General features: G+C 34.1%; 1 protein-coding gene across 3 annotated transcripts in view; it reads right to left on the bottom strand.

Moving 5' to 3' along the window:
- The window catches only part of HBS1L (HBS1 like translational GTPase), a 76,171-nt gene that overhangs the window by 54,797 nt on the left and 7,581 nt on the right, over positions 1 to 13,793 (bottom strand). Inside the window, exons 3-5 of one of the 3 annotated variants that reach the window (XM_019732731.3) lie at positions 12,285 to 12,407; positions 8,387 to 8,581; positions 5,554 to 7,162 (exon numbers count right to left, since the gene is read on the bottom strand). In XM_019732731.3, the coding sequence (XP_019588290.3) occupies positions 5,703 to 7,162; positions 8,387 to 8,581; positions 12,285 to 12,407 (1,778 nt within the window). In that variant the 3' untranslated portion in view covers positions 5,554 to 5,702. The other 2 variants (XM_019732730.3, XM_074333612.2) reach the window with 2 other exon arrangements.

Below are 13,793 nucleotides of genomic sequence, written 5' to 3'. Positions count from 1 at the left end.
TGGAATTATGTGCAGCTTTGAAGAAGAATGTGATTTATCTCTACAAGCTGGTAAGAAAAGACTTGCAAAATATTATAAGTGATGCAGATACAGAAGTGTTATAGTATCTTCCCATTTGTATAGATAGACATATATATACATTCACATATGTACAATATGCAACTTTCTAGAAAATACAAAAGAAACAATTTGTTTACAGCTTCCTCTAGGGAATAAAACTGTGGAACTGTATTATATACATGAGACTCACTTTTTACTTTAAATCCTTTTCCATATTAATGTGGACATTATTCTAAGCTGGGGATACAGCTGTGAATACCTAAAATCCTTGCATGTGTATAAATTACTGGGGGGAATGGGGAGTGGTGAGGAGACACATAATAAACAAAAACAACTGTGTACACACACAATGCCAGACGATGTAAGTGCTGTGAGAAAGAATAAAACAGGGTTCCAAAGGAAAGGGACTACATGTATGGGGAAGGTATGATTTTACATGGGGTGGTAATAAAAGGAATACAGTGAACTACAGTGAACATGAAGGCTGCCCTACTACAAGACTGGGAGTAACGTGATATATAAACTACATCCTGAAGAACGATTAGCCAGGGGAGAAACGGGCATGGGGTTGGGGGGGGCGGGGGGAAAGGAGCGCAAAGCAGGGGAAATTCAGGTAGGTATTCCTGGGTGGATTTGGGAAGGGGGTACATAAACAGAAACCAGTTCATAAAAGGTCTTACAAAATAATTTAAAGGTATTGTACAGGGGAACAGAAAAATCAAAGCTGTATTTTGGGAGTTACCCTGGCTATAGTGTGGAAAGCATTTGGAGGTAAATAAACTGAGAAGTAAAGAAACTAGTTAAATGTTTCTGTAACTGCCCAGAGCTAGTGAGCTTTATGAAAAGTAGCAATAAGAACAGAGTAGTGGGTCAAAAATGTACAATCTTCATTATTCGCAAATTCCGTATTTGTGAATTTACCTACTCGCTAAAATTTATTTGTAATCCCAAAGTCACTACTATGGCACTTGCAGTCACTTGGGGACAAATACAGAGGAGCAAAATATTTGATATTCCCAACTGAATGGAATAAGGTAACACCCTGCCTTCTTGTTTCAGCTCTCATAAGAAAGTATCATTTTTATGACTTATTTAGTGCCCCATTTTTCACATTGTGATTTTAGTTGGAAATTTTGCTAGTTAAAATGGTCCCCAAGAGTAGTGGTGAAGTACTGTTTAGTGTTCCCAAGGACAAGGCAGCTGTGAGGTGCCTCACGAATAACAGATGTGTTAGATGAGCTTTGTTCAGGCATGAGTTATAATGCCTCTGGCCATGGGTTCAACGTTAATGAATCAATAACATATAAACAATATACATTTAATAAAGTCAACAAATATATAAGATAAGGCTATGTATTGATTGGTTGACAAAACGTGACCAGAGAATCACAGGAACTTAGATAACCCCGTATTTCCTGTAGGAGCAATGGTTCAGTATTCGCTGAGTCAGTGTTCACCTAGTTCATTCAGTGTTTGCTAATTTATGACTTTATAAAACAAAACTACCACAAATAACGGCAATCGACTGTATATGTACACAACTGTATTTACTTATTTGTAAAGCGGAGACCATAGGATTGGTAATCAATTATAAGAAGTAAATGAAGGAGAGAAATCAAGGATGTTATCAACTAGGTTTCTGGCTTAAGCAACTGAAACATGGGGATAATATTACTGAAGACAGGAAATAGAGAAGATGGTGGCAGCTCGGATCAGGAAGGCAAAGATGTCAACTTTGAAGAGTGTAATGTTATACACGCCACACTGATAATTACGTATTAAAGTACTCAATCCACCCCCCCGCTTAGAGTAAGAATCACGTCTTTGTTCACTGTGGTGTGTCTTCTACAACTACAGTGACGCTGTCCTTTAAGTCATATAATAGAAACAGGCACGTCAACACCAGAAATGTGCACTTCTGTCAATTCTTTCACTTCCCACTGCCATCTTTACAAGTACATTACTCATGTGCACCATATCTACACTTTAATAGTGTGTGAGTCCTAAAAAGTAAAAATATATTCTAAGTGACAAATATCTTACAAGAAATTCTGTACAACCAGGTAGTTTGTTTTTTATTTGTTTACAGGAACATAAAGTAATTAATACCTTCAGCATAAATTATTAAAATACCATTCTGAAATATGAAGCTTATACAAAAAACTCCTAATGAATAAACTGTAGTTTTCACACTTGATTTAAGAAAACCTCAGAATTATAATTTATTTCAATGTAGTTTTTACAAAAATATATATACACTCAAAATGTGACAAATATTTTTATACCCTAAAAACTAAAAATTACAGCACACAACCATATACTGAAACTAAATAATTATAAAAGAAGACTAATAAAGAAATTCACATCAATCCCTGTCTAGTTGACATTATCTTTGTTTATATAAGTAAAACAATTTCTAGGCTACTACGAAACTTATTTTATAACCAAATACTTGTGTGAACACAAAACAGAAAACTTGATACAAAGTTCTTCCTAAATATACAATTCTATACTTATTTATTTGCAATGGTCCACACTGAGATTCAGGGTCAATGTAAAAACTAAATAATCACATGAGAATCTATTATTTTTCTGTGGTTATCTTAACAGTGCTTCATTTTACATACAAAGAAAAGCACTGTGCTAGTTTTATCCTTGGTGTGATAATTAGTTGCATGACCTTCCACTGAATACTAAAACTTAAATATAAAACACTGCGAATAGTGATTACTACTTATACGGTAAGAAAAAGGGTGAAAGAAAAGTTCTAAAGAGGAGGATTCAAAGCCAAATGGAGAAAAAGAAGTTAGAATGCCACTTCACTAACCAGGAAATAGGAAAAAGGTAAAAGAAAAAAGAAAGAAAAGTTAAGCAAAGTATTCTGTACAGAGGTGAAACCTTAATTCTTGGCAATCAATGGTAAGAAGAGTCATAACCAAAAATGCCAAAGACTTTAGAATGCAAAAGGACAAAACATCCATAAACATCAGATCTTTTAAAAAACAAAACAAGTGAAGAATAAAATGGTAAACTTAAATGTCTTTTGTATTTTATATCATTTAGAATATAATTACAATTATTATTTCTAATCCTGAAGTAAAATATTAATGCACTTGATCATAATGCAAACAAAAACGGTTTTGCACATCAAAATTGATATTTGAACTGGAAAATAAACCAAAAACACTTAGCATATCTGAGCTACCAAGACAGTGGTCAGTCAGTCAACAGCAACTGGAGCAGAATACGCACTCAGTGAGAGCGCTATCCCTGGGAGTGCATCCATGAACAAGCAGGCCCTTGTCTCTTTACCACGGGCTCATGGCCAAGGGTGGAAGGGGCAGAGGGTCTTTTTGGTTCCACCCTCTGAACCTCAGAGACTCTGACAACAGGGCAAGTATATACCATGTACATGTCTGACAGACCAGTAGCCACAAGGAAAGTAGGGAGACGTTTAAAAATGGTTGCCTTCGTTATTACCTTGGAGCATAGAATTTTTTTCCTCTACAAAAATAATCCCCATAAAAAGTAGTTATAATCCTAATCTGCCAACAAAGGGAGATCTATTTCACTCTAGAAGATCTGCTGTGTGACTTAAAAAGTATAATATTTCCACTTGAAAATTGGTTTGTTATAAAAGAAGGTACCATACAGTTCAACTTCAATATGGGTTAAATAAGTATTTGTGGATTCATGTGCAAAGTGGACCCCTAGTGTAGCACTTACTCTATCAGGAATTATTGTCAGAGCCAAACAAACTCTTAGAACACAATTCACTTCTAAGTTGGAGACTGCCTATATATAAATCTAGTTGATGACTCATATACTAATGGTTCAAAATCACTAAAATGTTTAATCAAGGTTCAAGACTAGAAAAACAAAAACAGCAGTTGGGGTAATTCAAACTTGAAAATGAATCATAAAATATAATGTGATTTATACAATCTCCTAAGCATCAGTATGATGTGCACTGAAATATGAAATTAAAAATAAAACCTGAAGACACCATAAAGTGTTCGGTCAAGAACAATGAAGACATAATGCTGGCTTAAGTTTTCCCACCAAAACAGTGAATGTAAAAACACCATACACAGCTAAAAAGATTAGAATGTCATTCTGAGAATAAACAGAAGCAAGAAATACAAAAAATTTATGAAAAGCATAGTGAAGTGGCTGCCAGAGAAAAGTATTTCTTTACTGGGAAAAGGCCAGTTATTTCATTTTCATTAAGACATAGTATTTTAGATACCATTTTTTTTCTGCAAGAAATACTAATAATATAATATCAGCATCATTTTATGCAAAAGACCATAATTTCTAATTAGCAGTTTTCTTTGTTATTCTGGATTAGAAAATGTGAATTATAAATTCAAGTTGGTCAAATGTTATTCTAAGCATTAGTACTTCCTTTCTTTCTACTGATTTCTTCCTCTAAGGCAGTAGTTCTCTAGCAGAAGTAACACATCAGAATTACCTAGGGACTATTTTGAAAACACACATTCCCCAATGTCATCCCTGAGACTGACCATGTCTCAAGTAAAGCCACAGCATCTGTGTTTTGAAAAAGTTCCCCCAGTGACTGTGATTGGTAGGCAAAGAAACTGCTTTAAGGGATGAATTACATCCTGGTACTACTGACTGGAAGAGCTCTTATTTGGTCTGCCATTGCTGAAACTTACACTGTAGCACACACAGCTGTCAGTAAAAACGTGGAAAACTCCACATTCTATTATTTACAGTTAAAAAAAAAAAGTTAGAGATGTGAATTATCTATTCAAAAACCATGCAACCATACTTGAAAACACTTTCTATATTTCTATGTATTTATTTTAAAGTGTGCATTTAGAACCAATAGTTTTGAAAATGTATAAAAATAATTTATATATAAATCCAACCTCAATATTTACATGGTCCATTAAAGGATTTTTTTTATTTTCATCAAAAAAGTATTTCAACAACCTCCACTGTATTCTTAAAAGTCAGGAATTTTAAGATTTTCGAATAAAAAAAATTAGTATTCACCTACAGAAAAATAATAAAACTGGGAATGATATCACTAATATTTTAAAATATAATTATGTCTCAGCTATGTTATGCTACATATAAGAAAAACCTTCATCACTAAATACTGAAGTTGCCAAAAAATGTATACACATTTTAAGAAAGGAAAAGCTGTATTAAAATTGCAATACTCAATATATACGATAACAAAAGATGAATACAAGTCATGTGTATACATTTTTTTGGCAACCCCAGTATAATCATCCTAAGTGGTGGCATTTCATTTAAGAACAAAGCGCAAAAATAGTTTATAAAAGAAAAGGTCCCGTTGTAAAATAAGTTGAGTGCTTCAAACAAAAATACTGAATCTAAGGTATGCTTTCACAATATCATGTTTCCATATGCACCTTGTAAACATAGCCATTATAGGTTATCAACTTAAATAAAGCCACCTATCACTAAGAGTAAAAAGAGAAATTTCAGTGTAAAAATACTTATCAACTAAAGTTATCAACTAAGTTAAGACGATTTTAATATAAAAATTACAACTTAAATCTCATAATATAAAGTAATCCTATGAAGACCTTAAATCACTTTAAAATAAAGAGCTCTACAACAGTTACCAAGTTTTCCGTTTGTTACTATTCTCTAGTAAAAACTTTCTTTTGATTAGCTTTTACAATGTCATCAGGAGATGCTGATTTGAAGTCAAATGGTGTTATTGCTACAAGAGGACTTATTTCTTTGTCCTTTACATCTTGAACTTGTCTACTATAAAGAAAAGTCTTGTAGAGGTTAAGGGTGCGTCGCTTGCAGCTCTTCAATGGGTAATGAAGACACAGTGTTGAAGCAAAAGCTGAAGGTCTAGCAGCAAGGGCCTTGGTCCAAGACAAAGCAGAAGGTGGTTTCCTGATCAGAGAATCTTTATTGTTTTTCTTACTATCCTTGGCAGAAATGGAATGTTTCCCTAGCTTCGAATTTAGAACTTTAGTTCCTGGTATTGGAGCAACTGACTGGTCTACTACAGGTTTTGGACGAAAATCTGGGGTTTTTATAAGGACACTAAGATCAATATTTGAATCTATTCCTGGTGATCTCATTTCAGATAAACTGAGCTTAAAGGAATCGTTCTTAATCTGAGAACTGTCTATATCAATTGTTTCTGCGATCAAATCAGAAAGTGACAAATTCTCAAGGTCTCTCGTAGGAGAAGCTTTATGAAATGCCAAAGACGACAGAGATCCTGTTAATTCTGATATTCCAGTCGAAGACTGATACTGATTTGCTGGTTGTGACAGGGAAAAGGATCCCAAACTTACATCAGTGAAACTGGCAGATGACTGGTTACAAAGATCAGATAAACTAAAGCAGTGGCTTGGATTGTTTTCTTTGTGGTCCTGAAACAGTTCAGCTAGGGATGGGCTTTCATACTGGGAAAACTGCAAATTGTTATTTTTTAAAATGTAATTCTTCACACTTTGTTCAACTGAAGAAATATTTCCAACTTCAGTCATCTTACGAGCATTTAAATTATCAGGAGCCACATTTTCCAATGAGCCAGTTAGGAGCAAAGGATTATTTAAACTTCCTAAGTTGTTTTGTACTGGAATGTTTTGCAAATCAGTTAGTGAATTATTCTGAATAAATAAAGAGTTATTAGGTGTCGTGTTCTTTATCATTAAAGATTTTAAATCTGGTATTCCTTTGAATGCACAATCTCTGGAAACACATTCAGATGCCTGAGTTCTCAACAAATGAGCATCCAGACTCTTTGAAAGTAGACTTTCCAAACTATCTGTGGATGACAATCCAACTGACGGCTGATTTTCACAAGCATCTCTTGGCATATCATCAATTAGGTCAGCTAGTGACAGCTCTCTTGTTAACTTACATGATTCTAGTTTCTTTTCACTTTTAGGTCTGTCAAGTTTCTTTTTTTTATGGAGTAAATAGTGACTTGGTACAACTGAGGAATTATGATAGAATCCATATTTTGTTATTGGACCAGAAAAATCAAATGGTTTACTACTGCAATCTAAATGGTTTGCGGACTGAGGACAAGAGTTTTGAACTGAAACTTCAGAGTAAGGGAATAAGACTCCTTACCTTACAAGAGCCATTAATTTTCAGATGAATAGGTTCACAGATGCAGAAGACAGTCACAGCAACCAAAAGGAAACATGAAATGAGGCATTTAATTACTAAATGTTTCTTTTGATTAGAGTATGAATAAAGTGACATCTGATCATCATTTGATAAAAATTGAACACTCTAAAAAATAATAACAAAGGAATTTTACCTTCCTTTAACCTCTAAAGTGACCTTCATACTTTGTTCACTGACATATACAAACATAAGTACCAAGTTAGTCAATGTTCTAATTTCCACAAATTTTGTGAGGTTTTAACATATTTAAATCACAGTCAAGATTGTTATCAAATTCAAAATGTTTAAAAAAAACCAATGGAAAGAACTAGGTTCATCTTCTGTATTTTTAATGTATTAAACACAAGCAAACAACACCCTATAATTTCTACCATGATCTTGGTAATCTATTAATATAGATAGCATAATAGGGCTCATTCTCATATTGGTCAGTTAAAGTTCATCCCCCCAAATTTAAAAAAAAAACTTAAAACAAAAACAACCCACCCTATTTCATGGTAGTAGACTGCATATAACTTTGTTGTGGTAAAACTCTAGTCTTCAGCTGACAGGAAATATCAACCCAATTAACAAATCACCATGCTCCTACTGATGGTTCTCATACCAATTAATGTAAAGGTACCTAGGTTCCCATCTTATGTTGACTACATTCCAAATTTAACCCCAAATTCTACAAATTTAAAATTGAAGATCTGGCTACAAAATGCAATAGTATAATTATGATATTTATGATATTTAAATAAAACTAAATTTATCAGTCCTATAAGCACATAGGGATTTTTCTGACATTAATTGTCAGGCTATTAATTTCCATCTGCTGACCCATTAAGAGTTAAAAAAAAAAATGATAACTAAAAAGCTTTCTAAGCTACTAACAAGCAAAAAGTGCCTTGTCTTGTTTATAGTCTGGTTTTATTTCCCCTATATCCTGGCTAATTTTGAAAACAAGCAGGGAACTTATAAAAAAACAAGCTTTAACAGAGGGAAGGGAACATAGTGCTCAGCTTAAAAATTCACCAACTAGAAAATCAACTGATAGTATTCAATTCATTGTTAACATGGAAAATTTTCTCCCCATTTTTCTCAAACAGCTCAAGAAAATCAAAGCCTCTTTTAAAGCATTAACTATAAAACTAAAAAAGAGCAAGTAAAAGCATACCTTTTCCTATCTTTCCTATAGATACTGCTCCCTCACTCTTGACCTTCAAATTCTGCATTTTATCTTGTTCCAGAACCAGTGCCAAAGCCTTCTGCACATCAAACTTGTTCTTCAGAACTGCTTCAATCAATATGTCATCTGGTACAGCATCTCCCAGTACCTCCCTCATGTGATCAAGGCACGAATAAAGACGAGCTAGAACAGACAACAATTAATTAAAAGCTACACTAAATGGTGTCATGAAAGCACTCTCACTCTTTAAACCTGAAAAAAAAGAATTTGAAACTATAATAGGCTGTTCAATTCTCCTTTTTCTTTGGCAAAACTTACAATGATTATATTTTTATCCACAATATACTTATCTTCCCTTATCAAAGGAACAATTTCATTAATTAAGCAATCACTGTAATAAATGTCTCCTAAATAACACTGACTAATGCTTGAAGAAAATGTAAATTGCATACACTAATATCTATTTTCAGTCAATGATGATGTTTCTCCACTGATGACATTTTAAATATGTACAAAGGGAGGGGTAGGTGTGAAAACATTTCTAACTTGTTAGTGAACCCAGTTAATCAGTAAGTATATTTCTTAAATTACTACTTCCTTAAGTTTTCTTTTAGGCTAATTTCAGTTTTCCCCAGCCAACTAAAATCACCCTTAATACCTCTTTTAAGATAGGCAAGATAACCTAACATAAAAATGTCAAAGAGGGGGCCCGCCGAGTGGCTCAGGTGGTTGGAGCTCCATGTTCCTAACGCGGAGGTCGTCAGTTCGATTCCCACATGGAGCTGCACCCTCTACAGCTAAGATTGTGAACAACAGCTCTCCCTGAAGCTGGGCTGCCGTGAGCAGCCAGAGGATGCTGTGTGCTACCGTGTGCTGCCAGGAGCAGCCAGCGGCTGGCGGCCGGCAACCGGCAAGAGCTGCCGTGAGCTGCTATGAGCGGCTGACCATGGGGATGCCTCAGCCATGGGGAGCGTAAGGCTCATTCTACCAGCATGGGCCAGGGAGCTGTGTCCTACATAACTAGACTGAGAATCAACGGCTTGAACCAGAGTGGGATGGGGAGGCGGAAGAAAGGGGGGGGAAATGTCAAAGAAATAAGGAAGTCCAGTAGATTAAGAGAACGGACATTCATTTTAAAAATAAAAAATTTAAATCTGGAAATCCAAAATCTTTAAGAATTTTTTCTTCTGGTGACTATATTAATTACTTATAAAAAATAATTACTACTAATAATTCATTAATGATGTAAAGTCTACAACAGCAGAGGCTTTATATCCCTGGGTCCTAAAATAGTACCTGGTGGAGGCCACTGAATAAAAACAGATGAACATACTAATTTTATTTGTATAGCACTTGACAGTTTTCAAAATACTTTATATATCTTTTTGTAATCCTCACAATAACTCTATGACCTAGATATATCAGGCAAATTCTAATCCATAAAGACATGACTGAAAAATCATGGAACTACACCCCACAATAACAACTACAACACTATCTTTAAAATTATAATCAAATACTAAGGAGTTTATATAGCAGTAATCAAAATAGAACTCAGGTTTTCAGACTTCCTACTCCATGAAACCATTTCACAGAATGCAATTTGTATTACATTTTATATGTTTATATTTCGAGCAGGAATCTACTGGCAATACCCTCCCCTTAATAGAAATCAAAAAGTATTTGATACCTTTTCCATTATTACTTTCTTTAATTTGTCATGCGCCACGTAACTATATCTCGGTCAACAATTGAGTGCATATATGATGGTGGTCCCATAACATTATAATGGAGCTGAAAAATTCCTGTAGCCTAGTGACATGAAATCACCATCGTAATGTCCTAGAGCAACCCATCACTCACATGTTTGTGGTGACGCTGGTGTACACAAACCTGTGCTACCAGTTGGGTAACAGTATAGCACACATAACAAAGTACAGTACATAATACTTGGTAATGATAATAAACAACTTACTGGTTTATGTATTTACTATATTTTTTATCATCACTTTAGAGTGTACTCTTTCTACCTATAAAAAAAAAATGTTCACTGTAAAACAGTATGCAGTATTGCGCCGGCAGCAGTCTCATACATTTCATTTACCACATCTTGATTTAATCTTGGGTTATTTTGTACAGCAACATGCTGCAAAGGCTTGTAGCCTAGGAGCAATAGGTGTATACAACATACAGGAGGTGTATAGTAGGCTATACCACTCAGGTTTGTGTAAGCACATTCTATGATGTTCACACACTGATCAAATCACCTAACAACGCACTTCTCAGAACATAACCCATCTTTTGGCGGTGCATGACTGTATTAAAAATAATTAATTTTCTCAAACATTTGGGCAATTCTGCTTTGCTGGAGTTCTAGATTGATTTTAGGCTAATAAGCTATACTTGGAAAATTATACCATACCTATTTCACAAACACATGAATTATTGAAACTGGAACAGAACACTTAGTATAGCTAGTATCAGGGCCTCTTCTAATTAATTATAACAACTATTTTCTACACATCCACAAAGAATAGAGATATGACGTCAGGCTGTTTTGGTTCATATCTTAATGCCACTTATTACTAGCCAGTGCAACCTCAGTCAATTTAGTTCTTAGTTTCTTTTCTCCCCTACAAAAGGAGGATGAGTGGCCAACCTCATAAGGTTGCTGTGAATATTAAATACATTAATACCTGAACAACATTTAGAACAGTACCTGGAAAGCATTTAGTAAAGGTTACCTACAATCATTATTATTGTTATCATGCAATTACTTACATGTGTCAGGTGGGAAAGTTAAATAATTAACTTTCAATCTTAAAAAGAACTTTGAATTTCTTACCTTCTTAGTCATTCTGAGGGAGAGCAGAAAAAGTACAAGACTTCTTCTCAATTCCTACTCTCTCACCCCACAATGACAATTACAACACTTGTTTTAAAAATACAGTCGTGAGGGGTGTAAATGTCTAATCATTATGTTGTTTTGTACACCGGAAGCTAGTATTAAAAGAATTAAATTTAAGAAAAAATGATGCTCAAATTCTAGGTACTATTATAGTTTAAACAACAGAACTTTATTGAATAGCTCTGTACCAAGCACAGTGGTTTTATTAAAATGCTAATAACATTTGGAAAAAAAAAATACAATCAAATACTATTAGGGAGTTTATATATAGCAGCTCCTCCACAAACTTTTATCCACATTGTTAAATGTATCTGCAGTTGATAAATTTTTTTTCATTGGTTGTTTTCCTTTCTGCTTCCTAGTTCTGAATATTTGTGCTTTCTTCTCCGTATTTCTTGGGTTGGTTAGCAACTGATACATATTTTACCGATTCATTCAATGTTCAGCTCAGATTCTTATATTTCCTCTTTCTGTTTTCAAATTGATTGAAAAGATGCAAACTCAGAACCAACGCCATTACCATTTAAGAGTTCTATCTTGAAACTTAATTTACATGGATATGAACCATCAGGACACTTGTACAATGTTACTTTGGACTTAAATTTGTTTAGAAACAAGCCTTCTAAAACCTAACTTTTTGTAAGGAAATAAGCTTCTGTATCTAATCATAAGCTCTACATATGGCTAAAAGAAAACAAGCCACTGACATTTCTTTCCTGAGAAGATGAGATGAATATTTCAATCAAAAATTTCAGTTACTAAATAAGAGCCACACAACCAATTTTCAACAGTTAACCATATAGTTAATCATACACTGCACAAAATATACTTAATATAAATTTTCCTTAAAGATATAAGATGTATTGGTGCCATTACTACCCAACAATCACTATTACGTACAATCACAATAAAACTGATAAATTCTGATATATTATTAATCATTTTCAGATAAGAAATACAGACTACTTTTTACTATACCTTGATCAATTTCTCTTAGCTGATCACTCAAAAGAGAACTGGAGGATTCTTTCAGATCTTCATAATCATATTCTTCTACAGGGTCAACAGGTTTGTCACGCCGTGAGTAAATAAACTGAGCAGCTAGAAGATGAAATGATGGAAGAATGCTGTAGTACAGCCATTTCTCATTAACTTTTTTTGTTTTTCCACAAATGTTAAAAAATTAGGGATGCTGGCTGACCTACTACCTATAGCCATTTACCCACATTTTACAATAATGGATTAAAAAAAAAAAAAACTAAGACAAAACATACCCCAAATTCTTCTCAAATGTCCTTACTAACTATTCATTAGCCTCTTATAATCATCTTCCTTCTTTCCTAGCTCCAAAACCATTCCCGAGTGTACTTTCTCCACAGTTTTCAAAAACCTGTCTTCCCTAATATCTCATGCTTGACTACTGCTCTCTGTCTTCCTTGAAATTTCCTCTTCTTTGGTACAAATGCTTCAAAACTTGTATCAAACTTGCTATTTGCATAATAAAGAAAATACTAAAAACAGAGTAGGTTTCCAATTTCCAAGAATTGCTAATTTTCTATGAACCTAAGAGTTACCAAAATCATAGGTCTTAACTTCCGAAAAACTCATATTTTCCATCATGCACTGACACTGTATACTGGTGTTATATACCTAACTTTGACTTTCAGACATCAGTCTGCCCTATTCTGCAGTACTGGCAGGATTATCACTCAATATGTAACTGGGTATTATGTATTTCATTAAAATGAGGAAAGACAAGATAACAAAGTGTCAATATTATATGCCTGAGTATCATACACAAAACACAAGTAAGCAAAGGAAAAAAATCATCATGCATGCCCCAAGTGTTGACTCTTCCACCTCAACTGAATGCCCACTGAACTCAATTCCTAGAGACTGTGTTCAACTGTGAAGGAACAAAATTAAAGAGTAACTTAAGGAGGATAGAAATATCAATACAGTATTCTAAAAGCAAGATGTTCTTAGGGATTTTATATTATTTAATTTTCTGGAAGGGCATGTAAATATAAGTCTACTGCTTAGCATTCCCACATTTGTCTTTTGTACATGTTTTCTGGAAGGCTCTATCTATGAAAGTCAGGAAAACTAACTACATTCAAAGTTTCTAGATAGTGCATATATAGACAATAGATACTATACTATGGCTTATGTGTAACATCTATTCTCAGAAGGCCATGGAGTGCTATCTGTTCATAGTATAAATCAATGGTGGCCTTATAGATTAGCAAGGAAGGCAAAAAAGAAAAATTTAATACGTATTTTAAAAGCCAAATTAGTACAGATAACAAGTGCTGCAGAAGCACAGAAGATGAAGTAATCACTGAAGACTGGGGCAATTATATAATAATAAAGGAGGTAAAAACATCAAAAAACTAAAGATGTGGAAGACATCATAGATAATAAGTGAAGAAGAGAAATACAGAGCAGTTGAGAGAATTCAATCTCTTCTGCTACAATGCCCATATC

This window comes from Rhinolophus sinicus, chromosome 2 (assembly GCF_057876585.1).
Source record: "Rhinolophus sinicus isolate RSI-liver-muscle chromosome 2, RSI-T2T, whole genome shotgun sequence".
Classification (NCBI taxonomy): domain Eukaryota; kingdom Metazoa; phylum Chordata; class Mammalia; order Chiroptera; family Rhinolophidae; genus Rhinolophus; species Rhinolophus sinicus.
Note: the sequence above shows the minus strand (reverse complement) of the source record. Positions and strands in the feature narration are given on the sequence as shown.